The 19,510-nt window shown below is 40.6% G+C and overlaps 2 protein-coding genes across 3 annotated transcripts; one reads left to right on the top strand and one right to left on the bottom strand.

The window, feature by feature from the left end:
* Window positions 1–941: 941 nt before the first annotated feature.
* LOC137268277 (protein C3orf33-like) lies at window positions 942–3,971 on the bottom strand. 2 transcript variants are annotated; one of them, XM_067802820.1, is made up of 5 exons: window positions 3,647–3,971; window positions 3,232–3,291; window positions 2,596–2,758; window positions 1,680–1,834; window positions 942–1,488 (listed from the first exon to the last, which is right to left on the bottom strand). In XM_067802820.1, the coding sequence occupies exons 1-5, from the start codon at window positions 3,818–3,820 to the stop codon at window positions 1,228–1,230; spliced, it is 813 nt and encodes a 270-aa protein (XP_067658921.1). In that variant the 5' UTR covers window positions 3,821–3,971; the 3' UTR covers window positions 942–1,227. The 2 variants fall into 2 exon arrangements, with proteins under 2 accessions (XP_067658921.1, XP_067658922.1); XM_067802821.1 differs by lacking the exon at window positions 3,232–3,291 and having other exon boundaries at window positions 3,647–3,914.
* A 4,050-nt stretch (window positions 3,972–8,021) lies between these two features.
* Window positions 8,022–18,180, top strand: LOC137268234 (uncharacterized MFS-type transporter YhjX-like). Its single transcript, XM_067802772.1, has 3 exons — window positions 8,022–10,187; window positions 14,577–14,783; window positions 16,096–18,180. Exons 1-3 carry the CDS (start codon window positions 10,043–10,045, stop codon window positions 17,145–17,147), a joined length of 1,404 nt encoding a protein of 467 aa, XP_067658873.1. The 5' UTR covers window positions 8,022–10,042; the 3' UTR covers window positions 17,148–18,180.
* Window positions 18,181–19,510: the final 1,330 nt, after the last annotated feature.

Raw genomic sequence — 19,510 nt, 5'->3', positions numbered from 1 at the left:
CAGTTTCGGTTCCCCATACGGGTATAATGAGTAAAACCCAATTATTGTATCCTCTGCAGTGACATTGCTGGAATATTGCTAAAAGCGACGTAAACCTTGAGTCACTCACTTACACTTGCAAGATGTATAATGTGTAAGATGACATCAGGTCCATCTCTTACTGCTTCAGAATCCATGATCACGGTCAAGTTATCAAGTAACACGAAAGAGAAACATGTGAACCCTCGCCCACTATCAGTATTTCAGTTCAGTAATCGTGTTGACGAAACCTGGGTAAATGTTTCGCATGTTCAACAGGCGGATTTTTAACTTTGGCTATCTTCCTGAACAGGTGTGCTACATAAATATTGCAGACAATGGAAGTGGGCAGGAAAGATGTACACCGTACACAAGCACAAGGTTGGTGAGAGTGAGGGAGTGTGTCTGGGAAATAATTTGGTCAGTGAATGTATCTGTTGATTGAGTGAGTTAATGAATGAGTGTATGGAATATATGTGTATGTACTAATGAGTTCATATTTGTTGAATGTTTGAGTACATCCTTAAGTGGACGTTTGTGTCATTTTATCTTTAATTTACTGGCGTCTTTTCTTGTTTGATGCAGGGGAAATGCATTTAAGATGATCGGGCATTGGTGTGTTATGTTGTGGTGTAAACAATTCTGTTCCCCAAATGTTTTTTTCTTTTCTTAAAGTTCTTTACTTCTACACATCTGATACATTTAGCAATTCATTGGGATGCTTTCTTGTCAGACAGACTGTGCAACAATTCCTGTCAGCGGGTTCAACTACGCCATGTCACAACACGTTAGATCAGCAGCATTTTGTATTGTATGTATTGTATGTACAATGTGACGTAATGCCTTATCAGTACCGAACAAAGCTTGATTGAGTGGGTAAGTGTGATAAATTCAGCACATCTAATCATTATGAAACATTAGCGTATAAACAAATAAATCACTTTATTCCAATGTGTATATTTTCCAATATCATAAAAACGATAAAACAAGAATAGTGATGACATCCACGAACGAATCGTGTAAAAATTAAGGAGTTCAACATCACAGCATCAAAGTGTCAGGCTGTTCTGTGCTATGTGCACGAGAGTTGTCAAAAACACCCAGAAGATAAAACGGAAACTGATCAAGAACAACAGTAATCCTGAACACGGTAATGTCAATGACATCATAATTTACACACTCAGATCCAATATTTGTGAAAAGGAAGCGTTATTGTCTTCTAAACTTCGACAAATATGTCAGCAACGTCTTTGGAAAAGTCACAAGGTACACAAGAACATCCTTAAATGTCCTTGCAGCAGTTCGGACTCTCGTGGGGGTCAGCTTCCGGTCCAGCTTGGCTTCTATGGCAACCATTTTGTTGATCACGTGATTGTAGACTGGCGCAGCGGGAGGAGTTGGATACTCACGCAGGCGACACAATCCGAGACGTATCAGCTCTTCGTTTAGGACAGTCTTGAACAGGAAGCGCTGACAACAAAATAGCCATAGGTCATTTTTGGTTGTCTTAAGGCACCACTGAGGCGTGCTTTTGTTTTTCTGAATATACGCAAACATTTTACAATTTACGTTACGTTACCTTATGCCATATTCGAGGTTGTTGCATCAAACATGAATTGCGATGCACTCTCTACACACAAACAAATTCTTGTCTGTTATACCTTCCTCACGGAGACTAAACAATCCAGTCTATCGGGGTCATGTGATCTATCCAGCATTTTGAACCATATGTGTTGCCCTTTAACCTTGTCAATGAGCCACTTCCGGCCAACAGGACTTGGTTCGATTCCGGCCATATATATTGGCAAACTTGCCTCTGAAACCAAAAGCATCTGTGAAAACTAATATATGGGGAGTGAATGTGCCTATTTTAGGATCTAAGACTGTACCATGCATCTGGTGGATTGCGACTTTTGAGACTCTGATAGCAATTAATCAATGGTAGAGACGAGTGAGTGAGTTTAGTTTTGCGCCATTTTTACCAATATTCCTGCAATATCACAGCGAGGAACATCAGAAATTGGCTTTACACATGGTACCCACTTGGGAATCGAACCCGGATCTTCGGCGTGACGACTGAACGTTTTAACCACTCGGCTACCCTGCCGCCCCTTGCCTGGTATGGGTATCGCAATACAGATGTTTCACCCTCATTAGTAACCCCCCTATCAGGAATACATTTACAATACTTTGTGTCACAAAAGCCCCAGTTTCTACATTACCGCCAATGGAGCTTTAGTGAGTAAACACTGCTTCCAACTGTAGTAAACTATCACAAATGTTCAGCAGCCCATACTTCTCACAAGACAATAACACTAGCAGAATGAGTTGGTCAGGTTCGCTGATTTGCTTAATGTTTGTCATCCTGTCTAAATTTCGAAGATTGGTGTTCATATGTGGAAAACTGGATTGTCTGGTCCATATTTGATTGTCTACAGGCGTGGTCAGAACGACGCTTAGTGCCACAAGGCACATGATGAAAAATATAATAAAATAGCAAACGCCCAGGGAAGGTTCCATTTGGTGTCCATCTGCTATAAGGGTTGTGTTTAAAGTACGGCATCGCCCGTCACTTACCATGGACACTATGAGACTTCAGGGAGGACGGTAGGGGTATGAGTGGGCGGTGAGTGACGTGCAGGCAACAGTCTGCCCCGATGTTGTCGACCCGACCCTGTAGGACGATGTTGCGGGTGACATAGATGCTGGGGATATCGGCGACGTTCCGGAATACATGAGTCTGAAAATGAGCGAGTGACAGCGAACTTATGATAAAATACTTGCAATGAGCGAGTGACAGCGAATTTATGACAAAATACTTGCTGAACAAACAGTCAATAACAAGCAAACAAACAGTAACGAGGTTTTCTGTTTTCCGACACAAAGAAATCTTAAACCTAATATTGTTACATGGCGTCCATCAGAGGAATATTTAGGGTATTTTCATAGTTAGTGAAATGACGGATTTACATAAACTAACCAGATGAGAATTCGGGTTTGAATGGGCCCTTTGCAACCTGTGCTTGTCCTATGACTAGATTGCCGGGAACAGTGGGTCAGACTTAGTGCTGGTCAAGACTGAATTATCCGCAGACCACAGCAAATAAAGTACCCGATTTTGCGTCAAGCAAGCAAGCAAACAAACAAACAAGCAAAATATACCCTAAACATTTTCATTGAAAATGAATTCATACAGAATATAATTGAACGTACAGCTTTGGTAGACCTGAGGATTAGGATGACACCGACAACACCAACTCCATATATGGAATACTGTAATAGGAAATCATATAGACATTAGTGAGTTAATTCCCTTCAAGAGACTTACAGTCGTATACAACGGCTGCCATACAGCGATTTACTGGTCGAAACACCACTACTCCATGGTAAAATAATTCCACAACGAAACACGTCAATATCCAGCAAAACTTACTACAAGGGCCATTTCAGATATCATATTGATCAACTTGGCAGGGAAATTATCTACTCGGGATTTTATAACGCTTCTTAGTATTTTACAGTCCTGTGCTTTTAGCGTCGAAAGGTTCGTAAGGTATGATAAATGGTTTCATATATACATATATATCATTGTCAACAAACCATCCAATAAAGATTGTGGAAAACTTACGCGTATTCCCCGAATGTTTGAATCAATTAAGTTGAACACGTCATCTTTCAAAGGACGTGTCCGGTTATTTGACACATTATTGTTCGTAAGTCCGGATTTTACTTCACTGCATTTCTCGCCTTCGACTTCTCCAGTGTTAGAGTTGAGGGTGTGTTTCCCAGAATCACTTGTCATTTCGTCTGACTGTCGTTCTTGAATCTATGAAAGACGCTGACAATTTGCAGACACTTGGCCAGGCAGCAGTGAGCAGGCATAGCCGTGAGCTTGATCTTGTAAGGAGAGCATTGCACTGTCCGAAATCCGTAAATTTAGGGGAGGTAACTCTAGTTTTTTATAGCTAAACATATAATGAGCACGATATCTCCGAAGCGCGGGGATGAGAAAGATCGTGTCAGGAAATGAATATTATGTGTATTTTGTTTTGTTTTTTGTTTCGTAACCATGGACATGTAAACTGGTTGCTCAACAGCTTATGTGAATATCTATTATAAATACATATGTCAAGGTGGCATATATGCAGCAACTTGTGTGAAGTTGAATCCCTTAACCGCAGGCACCCTCCATGATTCTGTGCACGAGAGCCAGCAGTTTATACATGTCATACATGTTCTCACGTTTCTCGATCAGTTTCTGTGTGTTACAGAATGATTATTTATCAGACTCATCATATCAAGACTGACTTTTCATTACTGCGTATGTGTTACGCCACGTAATACAAAGATAAATAATTACAATATACCATGTCGTAAACACATATCCAGATCAAAGTGAACTGAATTGCGGATCCTTCGAATGAAATAATTATTTTTAATTCTGTTGTATATGTTTTAGCGCCCTGATCAATCGCTTTGGAAAAAAACAATAAATAATATTTTTAAACCAATATAATTATTTTGTTAATTTTTGTGAGACGCCACTGGCGCACCTAACTGATTGAACTGTTGTCTCCATTTACGATCAGGGTGTCCACACCCACCTCCATGTTGCCCTGTATTAGAAATACAACAATGGGCAATATATTAAATTATTCTTAAATCGGATTTTGATGAAATATTTGAACAAGAACTCACAAATCCAATTCACGTTCAGGAGCATTTCACTAAAACATCGTGCATCCACAATTCATAGAGCTGAATTTGTGAAACAAGAAAGACGTTAGAGCAGTAGACTACGGCCATAACCAGCTGAAGTCAACAGCTGTTATACCGACTTCAGAGATCCATAAAACTGCCTCGTTATGACAATTGGTCGGTTTACGCGTTTCGACTTGCATGCAGCAACAGGACCAGGAATGGGTTCGTTATATCGGTCAGTTCGTTACATCGGTCAGTTCGTTATATCGGTCAGCTCGTTATATCAGTCAGCTCGTTATAACGGTCAGTTCGTTACATCGGTCAGTTCGTTATGTCGGTCAGTTCGTTATGTCGGTCAGCTCGTTTTATCAGTCAGTTCGTTATATCAGTCAGCTCGTTATAACGTTAAGTTCGTTATGTTAGTCAGTTCGTTATATCGGTCAATTCGTTATATCAGTCAGTTCGTTATGTCGGTCAGTTCGTTATATCAGTCAGCTCGTTATATCGGCCAGTTAGTTATATTGGTCAATTCGTTATATCAGTTAGTTATATCAGTTAGCTCGTTATATCGGTCAATTCGTTACATCGGTCAGTTCGTTATATCAGTCAGTTCGTTATATCGGTCAGCTCGTTATATCAGTCAGTTCGTTATATCGGTCAGCTCGTTATATCGGACAGTTCGTTATATCTGTCAACTCGTTATATCAGTCAGCTCGTTATATCAGTCACTTCGTTATGTCGGTCAGTTCGTTATATCAGTCAGCTCGTTATATCGGCCAGTTAGTTATATTGGTCAATTCGTTATATCAGTTAGTTATATCAGTTAGCTCGTTATATCGGTCAATTCGTTACATCGGTCAGTTCGTTATATCAGTCAGTTCGTTATATCGGTCAGCTCGTTATATCAGTCAGTTCGTTATATCGGTCAGCTCGTTATATCGGACAGTTCGTTATATCTGTCAACTCGTTATATCAGTCAGCTCGTTATATCAGTCACTTCGTTATATCAGTCAGTTCGTTACATCGGTCAGCTCGTTATATCGGACAGTTCGCTATATCTATCAGCTCGTTATATCTGCCAGTTCGTTATATCAGTCAGCTCGTTATATCGGTCAGTTCGTTATATCAGTCAGTTCCTTATATCGGTCAGCTCGTTATATCGGACAGTTCGATATATCTATCAGCTCGTTATATCTGTCAGTTCGTTATATCAGTCAGCTCGTTATATCAGTCACTTCGTTATATCAGTCAGTTCGTTATATCGGTCATCTCGTTATATCGGACAGTTCGTTATATCGGTCAGCTAGTTATATCGGTCAGTTCGTTATATCGATTAGTTCGTTATATCGGTCAATTCGTTATGCCAGTCAACTCGTTATATCAGTCAGTTCGTTATATCAGTCAGTTCGTCATGTCAGTGAGTTTGTTATGAGTGTAGGCGTTGCGGACGCAGTTGACTTTATAGTTGACTTTATAGTTGACTTTATAGTTGACTTTATTGCGTATTCTAACTGACCCGGCATAAATACGTCGAAGAAACAACTTGGACACAGAGGAAGAAATTCAACACCTAGGTGTGCTGAAACCATAGGCAACAAACAACAACAGTAACGGCTGTTTTACATGGTTTACAGACTGACCATCCAAACCTTTCCGAAAGCAGAATTGTGTTGAATTTTATTCTCATGTTGTCACACTTATACTAGATTGCACCTTGTGTGGTTCTCATTTCATTTTTCCAGAATTAGTAAAATATTCTGTTTCCGTTTCTGTACGCATATTACATTCATGAACACCCCAGTTGCGTGAGAGTTGCATTTTTACCTAAGGTAACATGTAGAAATTACAAAACTACTATGTTTCCACAAAGCGAAACAACTAAACAAACTGCGAAATGTAGTTCATCTTGCCTGCATATCTTCTTACCTGGTGTGACTCACTTCTGCCTGCTACGAAAGTGAGAATATCATGCATAATTAATGCACACAGTGTAAGTCATTATTTACATTTTCCAGTTTACAAAATGAATATATTTTTCAGTTTCATGGGCACTATAAACACCGAGTGATTTGAGAATATTTGATATTTGTAATATGCTTCCTTCTAACAACGGGATGAAGAGATTAGAAATAAAACTGACTGAATAGTTTTGACACGACCCCTGAAGGTAACCCGTTACTCACCTGTTTGAAAGTGCAAAGGTAGGATCGTATACGCTTCATGTCTGTGTCTCCCTTGATCTGCATAATCGTACTGTAACCCTGGACATGCGGGTTCATCAGGTGAGGTGAGGTGAAATGATGTGGGGTGAACTGTGGTGAGATGAGGTGAGGTGAAGTGAGGTGAGGTGAGATGAGATGAACTGTGGTGGGGGTGAGGTGAGGTGAGGTGAAGTGAACTGTGGTGGAGGTGAGGTGAGGTGAGGTGAAATGATGTGGGGTGAACTGTGGTGAGATGAGGTGAGGTGAAGTGAGGTGAGGTGAGATGAGATGAACTGTGGTGGGGGTGAGGTGAGGTGAGATGAGATGAACTGTGGTGGAGGTGAGGTGAGGTGAGATGAGATGAACTGTGGTGGAGGTGAGGTGAGGTGAGGTGAGGTGAGGTGAGGTGAGGTGAGGTTCGTACTTAAGAATAGTCATCGCATGTGACGACGTACATGCGTGTGTATGTGTCTCTGCTTGAACTATCCCAGACTTAAGCTGTTTACTGCATATGGTGGCGGAAAGACTGATCCTTATACAACTGAGTATGGTTTTATGCCACTTTTAGCAATATTCTAGCAATATCACGACGGGGACACCAGAAACGAGCTTTGCACATTGTACCCATGTGTGGATTCGAACAGGTGTCTCCAGTGTGACGAGCAAACGCTTTAACCACTAGGCTACCCCGCCGCCCCACAAGCTTTAACCTCGACATCAGAGGTCGGGTATCGTGAGTCCACGGGGAACGTTCCAGTTTGACGAACCATTATAAATGAAAGGTGAGTAGGTTATTGAGACGATCATGTACACTACGTACATCGTCTAGGGTCTGTATCTGTCATGGTACTCAGAAACGACGGGGTGCACAAATACATGTATTATTGTTAAAGTAAGGTTTCCACCGGTAGGAGGTTGCTACGTTTAGTTCTATTTGGTATAGACATACATTAAATATGACCACATTCCTCTAAGTATTTTACCGCTAGTTTTTACTGTTAGGCTGACAGCTGTTGCATGCCACTGTACCGTTAATGGCCACGTGGACGATCAATATTGTCAACAGATTTAGTGTTTGTGTTTTAATTGAAGCTGCAAATTATTGCAGCACAGCTTGTCCACTCTGGGAACTCTCGGGTCTAGGTTTCTGCAGAAACTATTGGGAACTCCCACAATATCAGGGTGTAAAGGAACTGCCGGAATGTATCCCGAGAACACGAAGAACTCTTGTGAGAACTCTCTTGGGTAGTCTAGTTTTTAAAGCGTTTGCTTCGAAGACCAGGGTTCGATCCTCCACATGAGCGTTATGTGCATATATGGTGTCTACTATTCCTGGAATATTGCTAAAAGCGACGTGCAACTATACTGACTTACTCTCTCATTAGGTACGATCGAATCCTACAAATAACGACCGGGAACTACAAGAAGATACATGGAACTTGAATGACACGAGCTCTCAGAGACTCAAGAACTAACAGGATCCATGAGGAACTGACAAAAACAATTACTATCAGGAACTATGAGGAATTGTCGGGAACGTTCAGGAACAGCAGGGAGTCGTAGGGTACAGTCAGCAACCTCTCCCGCCAGGATCTCAGTCATGCATTGTAAATATGACAGCTCGGCATAGCGATAGCATAAAATGCAATAATGGCCCACACCGATCTCCACCTCAGTGCACATAACACAGCTTGATGGATAGATGTGACCTGTACACAAGGCGAGATGTGACACACACTGGATGTGGGGACAAACGTTATGGGTTAAATCACATATAACATTGGCCGACGTTTGTATCGAACAACCATGCGAGACGAATACGGCGACATTTCTATTCTTGTCAGATATCACCTGAAAGGAATGATATCACTGAAGGTTGGCTTTGTATTTCTTGATGATCAAAGCGGTCTCCTCTGTGTATCCATCATCGGCGTTTCAAGGGAGTTAACTGTCTATGTTTTATATTCCAAGAGTATGAAGGTGGCCAGATTAATAATTATATGTTGCGGATAATAATTGATTCAATAATAACAATTTCGTGTCGAGAGTCTATAATATCACTGTCCGTTTATCTACACCCTCAGAAATATTCCAAATGTATGACGGTGGAAAATTACCGAGTAAGGGAAAACCATAGTAGAAAGTCACCGAGACTGACCAGTCTATTTGGAAACCTCTGACCACAACTAGAGTTACCTCCCCTGCCACCTGATTGCTATGCTGCGGAATACAGCGATGGTCAGTACTGGTACAACTACGAACTTTAATGCATACCCGAGACGTACAATCTCATTATATATCGTAATATATGTAATGTGAAACAGGTGTCGTATCAGCTGAAGACCTTAACTGTCAGTGGGTCAAGTGTATATATGTATAGGCGTCAGGTGGGACGGCGAATAACGCGTACCTTGCACTCGCGAGTAGATGCGTGACAATGTCGAGAGATTATTTTCACTGGCGTCCAAAATGTCGGTGAGATATCGTTCATATCAACTGAAACGCAGATATCAGATATCAAGCGACAGCTGAGTATAGCCCGACTAACTTTATTGCTGATTAGTGCAGAAGCTAACCTGTATGAAGAATATTGACTGAACATGTGACCTGTATCATTTGTTCATCTCTCTGTGACAGTATGGTGTGTCAGCTTGGGGGAGCTGGGAGCTTCATGTTGAGATACATTCGGAAGACTGTTTTGAAACCCAATGATCTAAGCATGTATGATAAACTTGTATTTTGATACCCCACGGACTTCACTGGTTAGGCACTGATCCTGAAGGCTGCTTACTGCTGTGCCAACGCGTTACCTGCCACTTCGACTACGAGTGTGCCTATGAGATTGTCTACAACTGTGAATACGGGTGTGCCTTAAAGTGTTTTCCAGTGACTACATGTTGTTCAGTGACACAGGGCCATCTTCAGCTATTATGTAATTCACGTCTTCCAGAAACAATTTCGGACACTTGCGTCTTTGGATAACTGTGAATCATTTCTCGCTTCTGTCGGTACAAGTGTATACTTTTTCAAATTTGGTCTCACTTTAAATCATCAAAATTGATACCATCATCAACGCATCGTTGGAGATAGAGGAGGACAGCAGTGACCGTCCTTGTTTCAAAATGAGAGGCATAAGCAAAGATACTGTTCTCCGCATTATCGGCCTCGTGGTAGGTTGCATCGGGATGGGCGTGGCAGGGTCGGTGTTCGCCTTTAACGCATACGCTAATGCCATTAAGAAGACCTTCAATTACACCCAGTCAGAAGGTAGGTAAAATATAACCCCGATAAAAACTCTCCAGTTTCATGTCCTTCTACCAATGTGAGTTCCTGGTATGTTAGCCTGTGTTCGAGTCCACATATGAGTACAATGTGTAAAACCCATTTCTGATGTCCCCCTATCACCCCGATATCACACCGGTAATCCAAACACTCCAAAGTAATAAGAATATTATCAAAAACGATCTTACGTAAGTAACAAATTTTGAATTTTTAAATGTTATCCAAACTAATCAAGAGCAATTGAAAGTTCTAATTTCTAAAATATTCTTGAAGAGAATAAATTGGAAATATTTCGATCACCGTTTATTTCACGCTTGTAAAACCTCACACAAAAATGTCACTTTCTGATTGGCTGAACGCTCTTTTATTATTTTCATTGTATTCCGCATAAAGGCGAGTGACATTTTCTGTGTACCCCGTTGGGAATGCCGAACTCACTAGATACGTCATGGTAGTACTTCGATTCTTTATCTCGAATACCATTGAATCACTTTTGATATACGGATATTACCGATGTTTTGCGAATGCAAATCGATGGAAGGGAGATTACTCTAAGTCTGTTTTTGTTGTCTACAAAATCTAGCGATGGCTACGAAAGGATGTGTATCCGTGCTTCAAACAAATCAAAATTTACTTTGTGGTGTTCGGTAAGATAAATACGTTGTTCACTGGTCACCTGGGACCCATGGGTTATGTACCCACTATGTTTGTTTATGTTCCAATATACAACCAGCGAGGGTACATCAGCCGGTGTGCCCCTCGTGATCAGTGAACAGCTTACAATGTACGCCGCAGTAATTACTGTGGAATTCATCGTAGTCACAGTAAGTTTCGGAATCTCAGATCACTCACATCACACAGATATCTGCTAACACAATAGGTTTACTGATACACACACTTATATCACGTTTACACACTCAGATCGTTTCGGTTAAACAATGAGCACGGACCTGGCGCAGACAAACCATGTAACATAGTCGAACTAGGATTCGAAACCATGTTCACGGGTTTCAATCTGGCCCAAGGGGCGTAACTCAGCGAGGTGAATTGTAGTCCTCCAGACGGATGAGTGATTTATGTCGTTTCGAGATATAATTGATGAAATATGTGGCAAATCAGATCACCCTGTCTTGTCTCCTTATATGGCGATGATGTTGATATGGGATACACGGTATTACCTGCAATACAAAACCCGTTGGTTTGTTGTCAGTGGTATTACCTGCACTACAACATCCAATGCCTCGTTGCATCCAAGAACGTGAAGGAATCCTACTGGACCACTAAAACAGATGTCAATTTCAGAAATTATCAGAAATAGTCTTGTGGCTGACATGTTTGTTTTTCTACGTGCAAATATATAAAGTGTAAATATGTATTTTTCCAAGTCTCCAGGTATGGATACTGTTTTGCTTGTGTCCAGTACTGGAAAAACACCTTACTGCCATCGGTACATTTTACATATACTGACAGGCAAAAGAAACGTCGTCATGTTAAAAATGGCATCTGAGTGTCAAACACTTCCCCTGCCACAAACAAAAAAAACATTCCTAGCCTAATCTCAAAGAGTTCTTTATTGTTCAGAACACGACCACGATTCAATGTTTTCCTCGAGCTTGACTTCAGGTATATGCTAGAAAAGGTTCAAGTACTCTTTTGATATTGTCATTTCCAATGTTACGTTTCTTTTGCTTTTCAGTATATATTAGTTATTAGATTACAGTGGTTTGAAAACCCGGAGTAGCTGGACATGCTCATTCTATAAACACGCCTAACAGCTATAACATTACTTTTTAAAAAATAAATGATCATTACACATGTTCAGATACACATCAACTGCTGTGTCGTGTTGCACCAGAGTGACGACAGGTAACATTCCCAGTCTTCAATGTTCGTCTTCATATATAGATGGCATAAACTCATTGTTTCAGTTAATACCTGTTATGTATTGATTTAAGTATGATGTATTCAGTTTATTTTTCTTTTATTCAATTAACTGTTTTTGAAATTAGCATTTGTGTGATCACGCGACCATGACACACATGTGCCGCTACGACAAATTGCTTTGTGTGATAGGTTTGATTCATTTATCTGATATGCATACAGTAATACAGCGTGTTTTTACTTAACACATTGCCAGCATAAATACATCCACTGAACGCATGAAGTGTAATTACCACAATATGATGTATTTGTGTGACACGGCCACATACCCGAGAACAGGTATTTCACATATGTAATTATTTCTCATTGTGTTCTGCACTTGCGTGATTAAGCTGGGTGTTGTTGAAATGAGTGTTATTCAACCTAATCAGTAAAAACACAGATAACACACACCTTCTCAGTTGTTTGCCGGTATAATTTGGTTTTGAACTCACCGTTGAAGATGACATTATAGGGCAAACCGATCGTACAAACAATGAGGATGATGATCTACTGTTAGCCTAAAACTTAATCAGAGACCTATTTGTCATATATCAGTTGTCTAAATATCCTACATATCATATATCAGTTGTTTAAATATCGTCAAACCTCAAACCACAATTACTTTGCGGAGAGTATTTTCAAACACAAACTTTCAAAGTGCTGATTATAAAAACTAGCGTTAGTCACTACCATTTTGTAATCTGTGACAAATCAGTTTATATTTGGACATAAATTAGGTGATCTTTGCATCCCCAATTACTTTCTTTATTTTCACAATCGTCTTTCACACTAAGTGTTATTACGTCTAGGGCCCCGTATCACAGAAATATATGTTCTCATCTTTAGTTGACAAAATCAACACCCTCTTCAGAGTCTGAACTAGACAATCCATTCATCAACAGCAAGAGCATCGATCGTGATCTGGTCTGGTCACTCGATCCTATTAATCTATGGTGACAATATAGGTGACGATGGCTCCATACGACATCCATAGGCTGCGGAAGACCAATTCTAGCCGGGTTCTGCACGCGTGATATTTCTGTGCTACCTTCACATTCAAAGAAAAGCAGCCTTCATTATGATAAAGGCCTAACATTTCACCCTTGCTATATTCACATGTAAAACGATGTTGTGGAAAGGGACATTTTTCGAACCGAAGACCAATACACAGAGGGTACACGCTGTCAATGCTAAACCGGAAGTTGGCCGTCGTCAGCTATCATGTTCCCAATAGACAGTCCATCCGAGAAGAGAGTAAATCCCAAACTTTATAATATTTTAATATTTCTAAGAAGTAAATGTTTATGAAATCAACATGTCTCATAATCTGAATGGTCGTGGATTCTAACTCCCGTGTCATTTGTTCATGACACATAAAATTTTATTGATAATTGAAGCATTTCTTGTCATGTCTGTCAGCGCGGAATCAGAAAGGCCGAGAAATCGACCGCTTTCGACGTATATACACCATTATCACTTCACGTATTGTGCTATTTAGGCTAAATGGGGTTATGTCGTCACTATGTCAAGATTTTAGCTTCTGTCAATACATACAAACTGAGATATTCACAGAAACATTAACTGTACGGGGCGATCATAGTAGCTTATCTAAACAAATCAACTGTACGTGTTGTTAGTGAGAGATATTATCTTTATTTCAATACTGAAAGGCCACAGGCCTATAGTGTAAAGACATATCATATTACACATCATATAAAATCATATGAAAACCTGATCTCATACCATACCATGTAATTCCATATAGCGTCATTTTAGATCATATCAAATGGTACCAGATCATGTCATATTATATCATAATCTATACATTTTAACATGCGAAATCGTATTATACTATATTGTATCATACTATACCTATAATAGGACATTATACCATTCATATCATGTCATATAATATATCATATCACATGTTAAATACCAAATCTTATAACATTTATCATGGCATATCAATCATATACAAATATCACACTAAGTATACTTTTGTATCATGTGAAATTCCTCACTTCAAAATATCATAATTGTGTGTGTATATTCCCTATACATCTCATTTGTGGAATAGTTCCCTGGATAACATAGCTTTGTGAATATTTTGCAATAGTTTGGATCACGTTTTCATTTGAGCAAGTCAACAGCGAGGAGAATTTATCAATCGACGGGTGCACAAAATAGAATTCTTTCATGTATTTTCTACGAAGAGTATCATATGCTGGACAGACAAGAATGAAATGATATTCGTCTTCTATAGTATTGCTTTTATCCGCTTTTATCAATGTCTGGGGACATCAGAAAGGTGATTCATACAGACAACATTTATACGGAATCGAACCATGTTCTTCGGCATGACGAGCGAACGCAACCCAACCGTCCCTGTCTGAAAAGAAATCCCTTCTCGTCTAGTGCACAGTGGTAATGCATGTTGACCTTATTTTGCAGTTGAGCTTCTCGCCTCCATGGGAAATATCGGAACATCCTTAGGTTTCCCGGCAGGCATAATGTTTGAGAAATTTGGATCCAGACGGACGGCGTTCGCGTCCCTTATTGTCTCCTCCATGGGGGGCTTCCTGCTGTACAGCACCACACTGCAGAAGACGTTCTATGCAGGGAAGGCGTATCTCCAGTACATCTATTTTTTGTTGTTCGGTAAGGCCACAGTATGTACTACAGTATTTGTGTGGTAGGTCCAAGTGATTATGCTGTAGTCACTTTACCAGTAGAATGGGACGGGCGGTCAGTCAGTCGGACGAGGATGGCTGCAGGTCATCCTATCCTACTTTCAATGATCGATGCTGGTAATGTCAATAACCTCGACAAATAATAAGCAACAGTCTGATAGTTGAAATACTCCGACGTAAACAACACACAGGTAACCCATAAAAGGTAGATTGTCTTAATAAAGAGTCATGTATTAATATGACAACCCGTGAAGATCGGGTTTAGAATTAGTCTTCCACAACCCGTGAAGATCAGGTTTAGAATCAGTCTTCAACAACTCGTGAAGATCAGGTTTAAAATCAGTTTTCAACAACTCGTGAAGATCAGATTTAGAATCAGTCTTCAACAACTCGTGAAGATCAGGTTTAGAATCAGTTTTGAGCAACCCGTGAAGATCAGGTTTAGGATTAGTCTTCAACAACTCGTGAAGATCAGGTTTAGAATCAGCCTTCAACAACCCTTGAAGATCAGGTTTAGAATCAGTCTTAAACATCTCGTGAAGATCAGGTTTAGAATCAGCCTTCAACAACCCCTGAAGATCAGGTTTAGAATTGGTCTTCAAGAACTTGTGAAGATCAGGTTTAGAATCAGTTTTGAGCAACCCGTGAAGATCAGGTTTAGAATCAGTCTTCAACAACTCGTGAAGATCAGGTTTAGAATCAGTCTTCAACAACTCGTGAAGATCAGGTTTAGAATCAGTCTTCAACAACTCGTGAAGATCAGGTTTAGAATCAGTCTTGAACATCTCGTGAAGATCGGATTTAGAATCAGTCTTCCACAACCCTTGAAGATCAGGTTTAGAATTAGTCTTCCACAACCCGTGAAGATCAGGTTTAGAATCAGTCTTGAACATCTCGTGAAGATCAGGTTTAGAATTAGTCTTCAAGAACTTGTGAAGATCAGGTTTAGAATCAGTTTTGAGCAACCCGTGAAGATCAGGTTTAGAATTAGTCTTCAACAACTCGTGAAGATCAGGTTTAGAATCAGTCTTCCACAACCCGTGAAGATCAGGTTTAGAATCAGTCTTCAACAACCCATGCTGGTCGTAAGAGGCGTGGCCAGGCTCATCGTATTACACTTGCGAAGATCGATGCTCATGATGCTGATCACTAGATTGTCTGGTCCAGCGACGATTATGTAGATACCTCCGCTATGTAGCTGGAATATTGCCGATTGCAGCATTAAAGAACAAACAAACAAAACAATAACGTGACAACTTTGTTTCTCTGTTCATCAATAGGTCTGGGCGCCATCTTCACCTACATGGTGTCTATGATGTCCAACGTGAACAACTTCCGTCCCAAACACCGAGGCACTGTCATAGGTATCCTGGACGCCTCCTTCAGTGGCGGACCTGCCCTGGTGGCGCTCATCTACGGCACTCTCTTCGTCAACGGCCACGAACACAACGACGAGGATAAACAAAACCTGTCTGGGTTTTACCTCCTGAACGCATTGCTGTTCGTTGCTGCTAATGTGTTAGGTATCTTCTTCCTCGTCACACGCATTCTGCCTGAAGATGAGGAGAAGACGTCTCTGGTATCCAGCGAGGAGATTCCTGAAGAATTGAAGCCTAAGAAAGTCAACCCGGAAATACCTCAAGATATAACAGGGAGAAAGCTCCTACTCAACTTCGACTTTCACTTCCTAACCTGGTCGTTCTGGATGTGCGCATGTCTTCAACTAATGTTCCAAACTAACATCACCACTTACCTGAAATCCTTCCATATGGAAGGTTACAGCACTGCATTAACAACTCTGAATTTTGTCGCGGGAACCATTGCCAAAATCGCTTTCGGTTTCGGATCTGATCTGATTGTGCATAAAGTTCCACGGGCACTGGTAATTTTTACAGCGACAACTGTCCAGACTGTGGTTCTGGCCATCTGCATCTACAGTGCCAATAGTCTTCCTATTCTGTTTATAGCAGTTCTGGGAGTTGGGATCCCAAACGGCGCCACATGGTGTCTCACACCAACCATGACTAGTGAGTTCTTTGGAATTAAGTATTTTGGTAGGAACTGGGGGGCAATGATGATTGGTAATGCGGCGGGGGGAGTGGTGCTTCAGAAGGTGTTTGGTGCCATCTATGAGAGCGCCATACCTGTTAAGGGAGAAACGAACTGCTACGGACAAGGTTGCTTTAGGTGGAGTTTTGTCATGGCAACTGTTCTTAGTTTATGTTCTGTGATATTTTACGCAGGTCTTCTTGAGAGACGGTGGAGGTACCGCAAGTTTGTTCGTGAACTGGATCCAAACAAAGTAAACTCAGAGAAGTCTAAAGAATCGTAACAATGCTTTAACTGCAGCACATAATATGGTGTTGCAACTAGCGCCATTGGTCGTTAAAGTTGAAGGGCAGAGGAGTAGCGTAATACTTAAAGCCTCCGCTCGTCCCGCTGAAGACCCAGATCCGAATCCTTTCATGGTTACAATGTATGAAGCCCATTTCCGATGTGCCCCCCGTGTTATTACTGGAATGTTGCTAAAAACTGGGTAATTCTAAACTTACTCACTCACTCTACCCCATTAGCTTCCTGTAAGTATTTTACTAGTAATGATATTGTCATTCACCCGATGAAGGGCCAGATGGTAGCCCGGAAACATGCTGCCCATGAAGCACGTGATTATTTTCACTGTTTACAGATGTAATGGATAGAGAATAAAATCTCTTTTTATCAGTATATTAAAAGACCCAATGAAGCATAATGATAAGATTCTACATGAGTAAGCGTTTTTGGATAATATTATACAATAATGTGGTATTTGCGATTGATATAATATCCCTGACGCACGATGGAACACCACCACCTCTACGTCAGAAGTCAGAGAGTAGCAAAACATCAAATTAAAAGCTTCTCTTTCAGAGATGTGTTTGACGAGAGTTGATGGCCTGGATCCTTAACTGGCTGCAATAATGCCGATATAACGTTATTTATTAACTCCATACCCCCGGCAACAGGGCAGCCTTGTGGCAGCTTTGTAGCAGCCCTATGGCATAGGCGTTTGCTTGGAACGATTCGATCCGATTCTCGACATGGTTTAATGGATCAATCCTGTGTATGATGCCCGTGATATTGATGGAATATTTGAAAATGCGGCGTAAAACTCGCGCATTTATTATTCCACGTTCTTTACCTTCCTAAAGGGGAAGGTTCAGTAAATTCACTAATACGTGTCCACGTAAACGGTTTTGTGTTAACTTGTTTGATCTTTTTAAAATGGCTGTTTGTGTGTTTTTTCAAAACAGTTTTATGACAACGTTATGTATATGCATTGGACATGTGTGCTGATCCAAAAGAAATAAAATATATTTTGAAACTGATTTTCTTACTCGTGTTCGATTTCGTGTTTGGATTTTATTGTGATTATGTGGTTGGGAAGTAGATATCACGGTAGTTGGTAGTGGGAAGTAGATATCACGGTAGTTGGTTGGGAAGTACATATCACAGTAGTTGGTTGGGAAGTAGATATCACGGTAGTTGGTTGGGAAGTAGATATCACGATAGCTGGTTGGGAAGTAGATATCACGGTAGTTGGTTGGGAAGTAGATATCACGATAGCTGGTTGGGAAGTAGATATCACGATAGCTGGTTGGGAAGTAGATATCACAGTAGTTGGTTGGGAAGTAGATATCACGGTAGTTGGTTGGGAAGTAGATATCACGATAGCTGGTTGGGAAGTAGATATCACGGTAGTTGGTTGGGAAGTAGATATCACGGTAGTTGGTTGGGAAGTGCATATCACAGTAGTTGGTTGGGAAGTAGATATCACGGTAGTTGGTTGGAAAGTAGATATCACGATAGCTGGTTGGGAAGTAGATATCACGGTAGCTGGTTGGGAAGTAGATATCACGATAGCTGGTTGGGAAGTAGATATCACGATAGCTGGTTGGGAAGTAGATATCACAGTAGTTGGTTGGGAAGTAGATATCACGGTAGTTGGTTGGGAAGTAGATATCACGATAGCTGGGTGGGAAGTAGATATCACGGTAGTTGGTTGGGAAGTAGATATCACGGTAGTTGGTTGGGAAGTAGATATCACGATAGCTGGTTGGGAAGTAGATATCACGGTAGTTGGTTGGGAAGTAGATATCACGGTAGCTGGTTGGGAAGTAGATATCACGATAGCTGGTTGGGAAGTAGATATCACGGTAGCTGAAACCTCATGGGTAAAATACCAGGAAGTGACCTGATATTTCCACTCTCTTCCTACTCAATTATCTGTCTTCAAGACATTCATATTTCGCCCGAAAATGTTAATACTATGAAAAATGAATGGGGTCTGCAATGTATAATTGCTCCCTTTAAATCCAACACAGGAGGCGTTGCTATACTTTGTAACAATGATATTGACTACACTATCCATAGAACAAGTATCGATGAACATGGCAATTATATCATCGCAGATCTAACTGTAGAAGAATTACACTCACTAATCTCTATGGGCCAAATAACGATAACCCGAATTTTTATAAAGACATATTTGGAAAAAAATTATGATGTTTGGAAATGAATCAGTTGACATTGTGGGTGATTGGAACATAGTCTTAGACCTATCAATGGATTTAGAGAATTACAAACACATATATAACCCCAAATCCGGAGAAGCGGTTTTGAACTGTTTGGAATATTACAACCTTTTTGATATCTGGA

Source organism: Haliotis asinina, chromosome 16 (assembly GCF_037392515.1).
Source record: "Haliotis asinina isolate JCU_RB_2024 chromosome 16, JCU_Hal_asi_v2, whole genome shotgun sequence".
Classification (NCBI taxonomy): domain Eukaryota; kingdom Metazoa; phylum Mollusca; class Gastropoda; order Lepetellida; family Haliotidae; genus Haliotis; species Haliotis asinina.
Note: the sequence above shows the minus strand (reverse complement) of the source record. Positions and strands in the feature narration are given on the sequence as shown.

Bases quoted from the DNA above. Each gene is read 5' to 3' on its own strand.
- LOC137268277 (XM_067802820.1), bottom strand. From the start codon at position 3,820: ATGACAAGTGATTCTGGGAAACACACCCTCAACTCTAACACTGGAGAA. The intron at 3,292-3,646 runs GTAAGTTTTCCA...TTCCTATTACAG, and splicing joins CAAACATTCGGGGAATACGC to TATTCCATATATGGAGTTGG. The intron at 1,835-2,595 runs GTAAGTGACGGG...TTTTGGTTTCAG, and splicing joins GAAGTCTCATAGTGTCCATG to AGGCAAGTTTGCCAATATAT.
- LOC137268234 (XM_067802772.1), top strand. From the start codon at position 10,043: ATGAGAGGCATAAGCAAAGATACTGTTCTCCGCATTATCGGCCTCGTG. The intron at 10,188-14,576 runs GTAGGTAAAATA...CTTATTTTGCAG, and splicing joins CAATTACACCCAGTCAGAAG to TTGAGCTTCTCGCCTCCATG. The intron at 14,784-16,095 runs GTAAGGCCACAG...GTTCATCAATAG, and splicing joins CATCTATTTTTTGTTGTTCG to GTCTGGGCGCCATCTTCACC.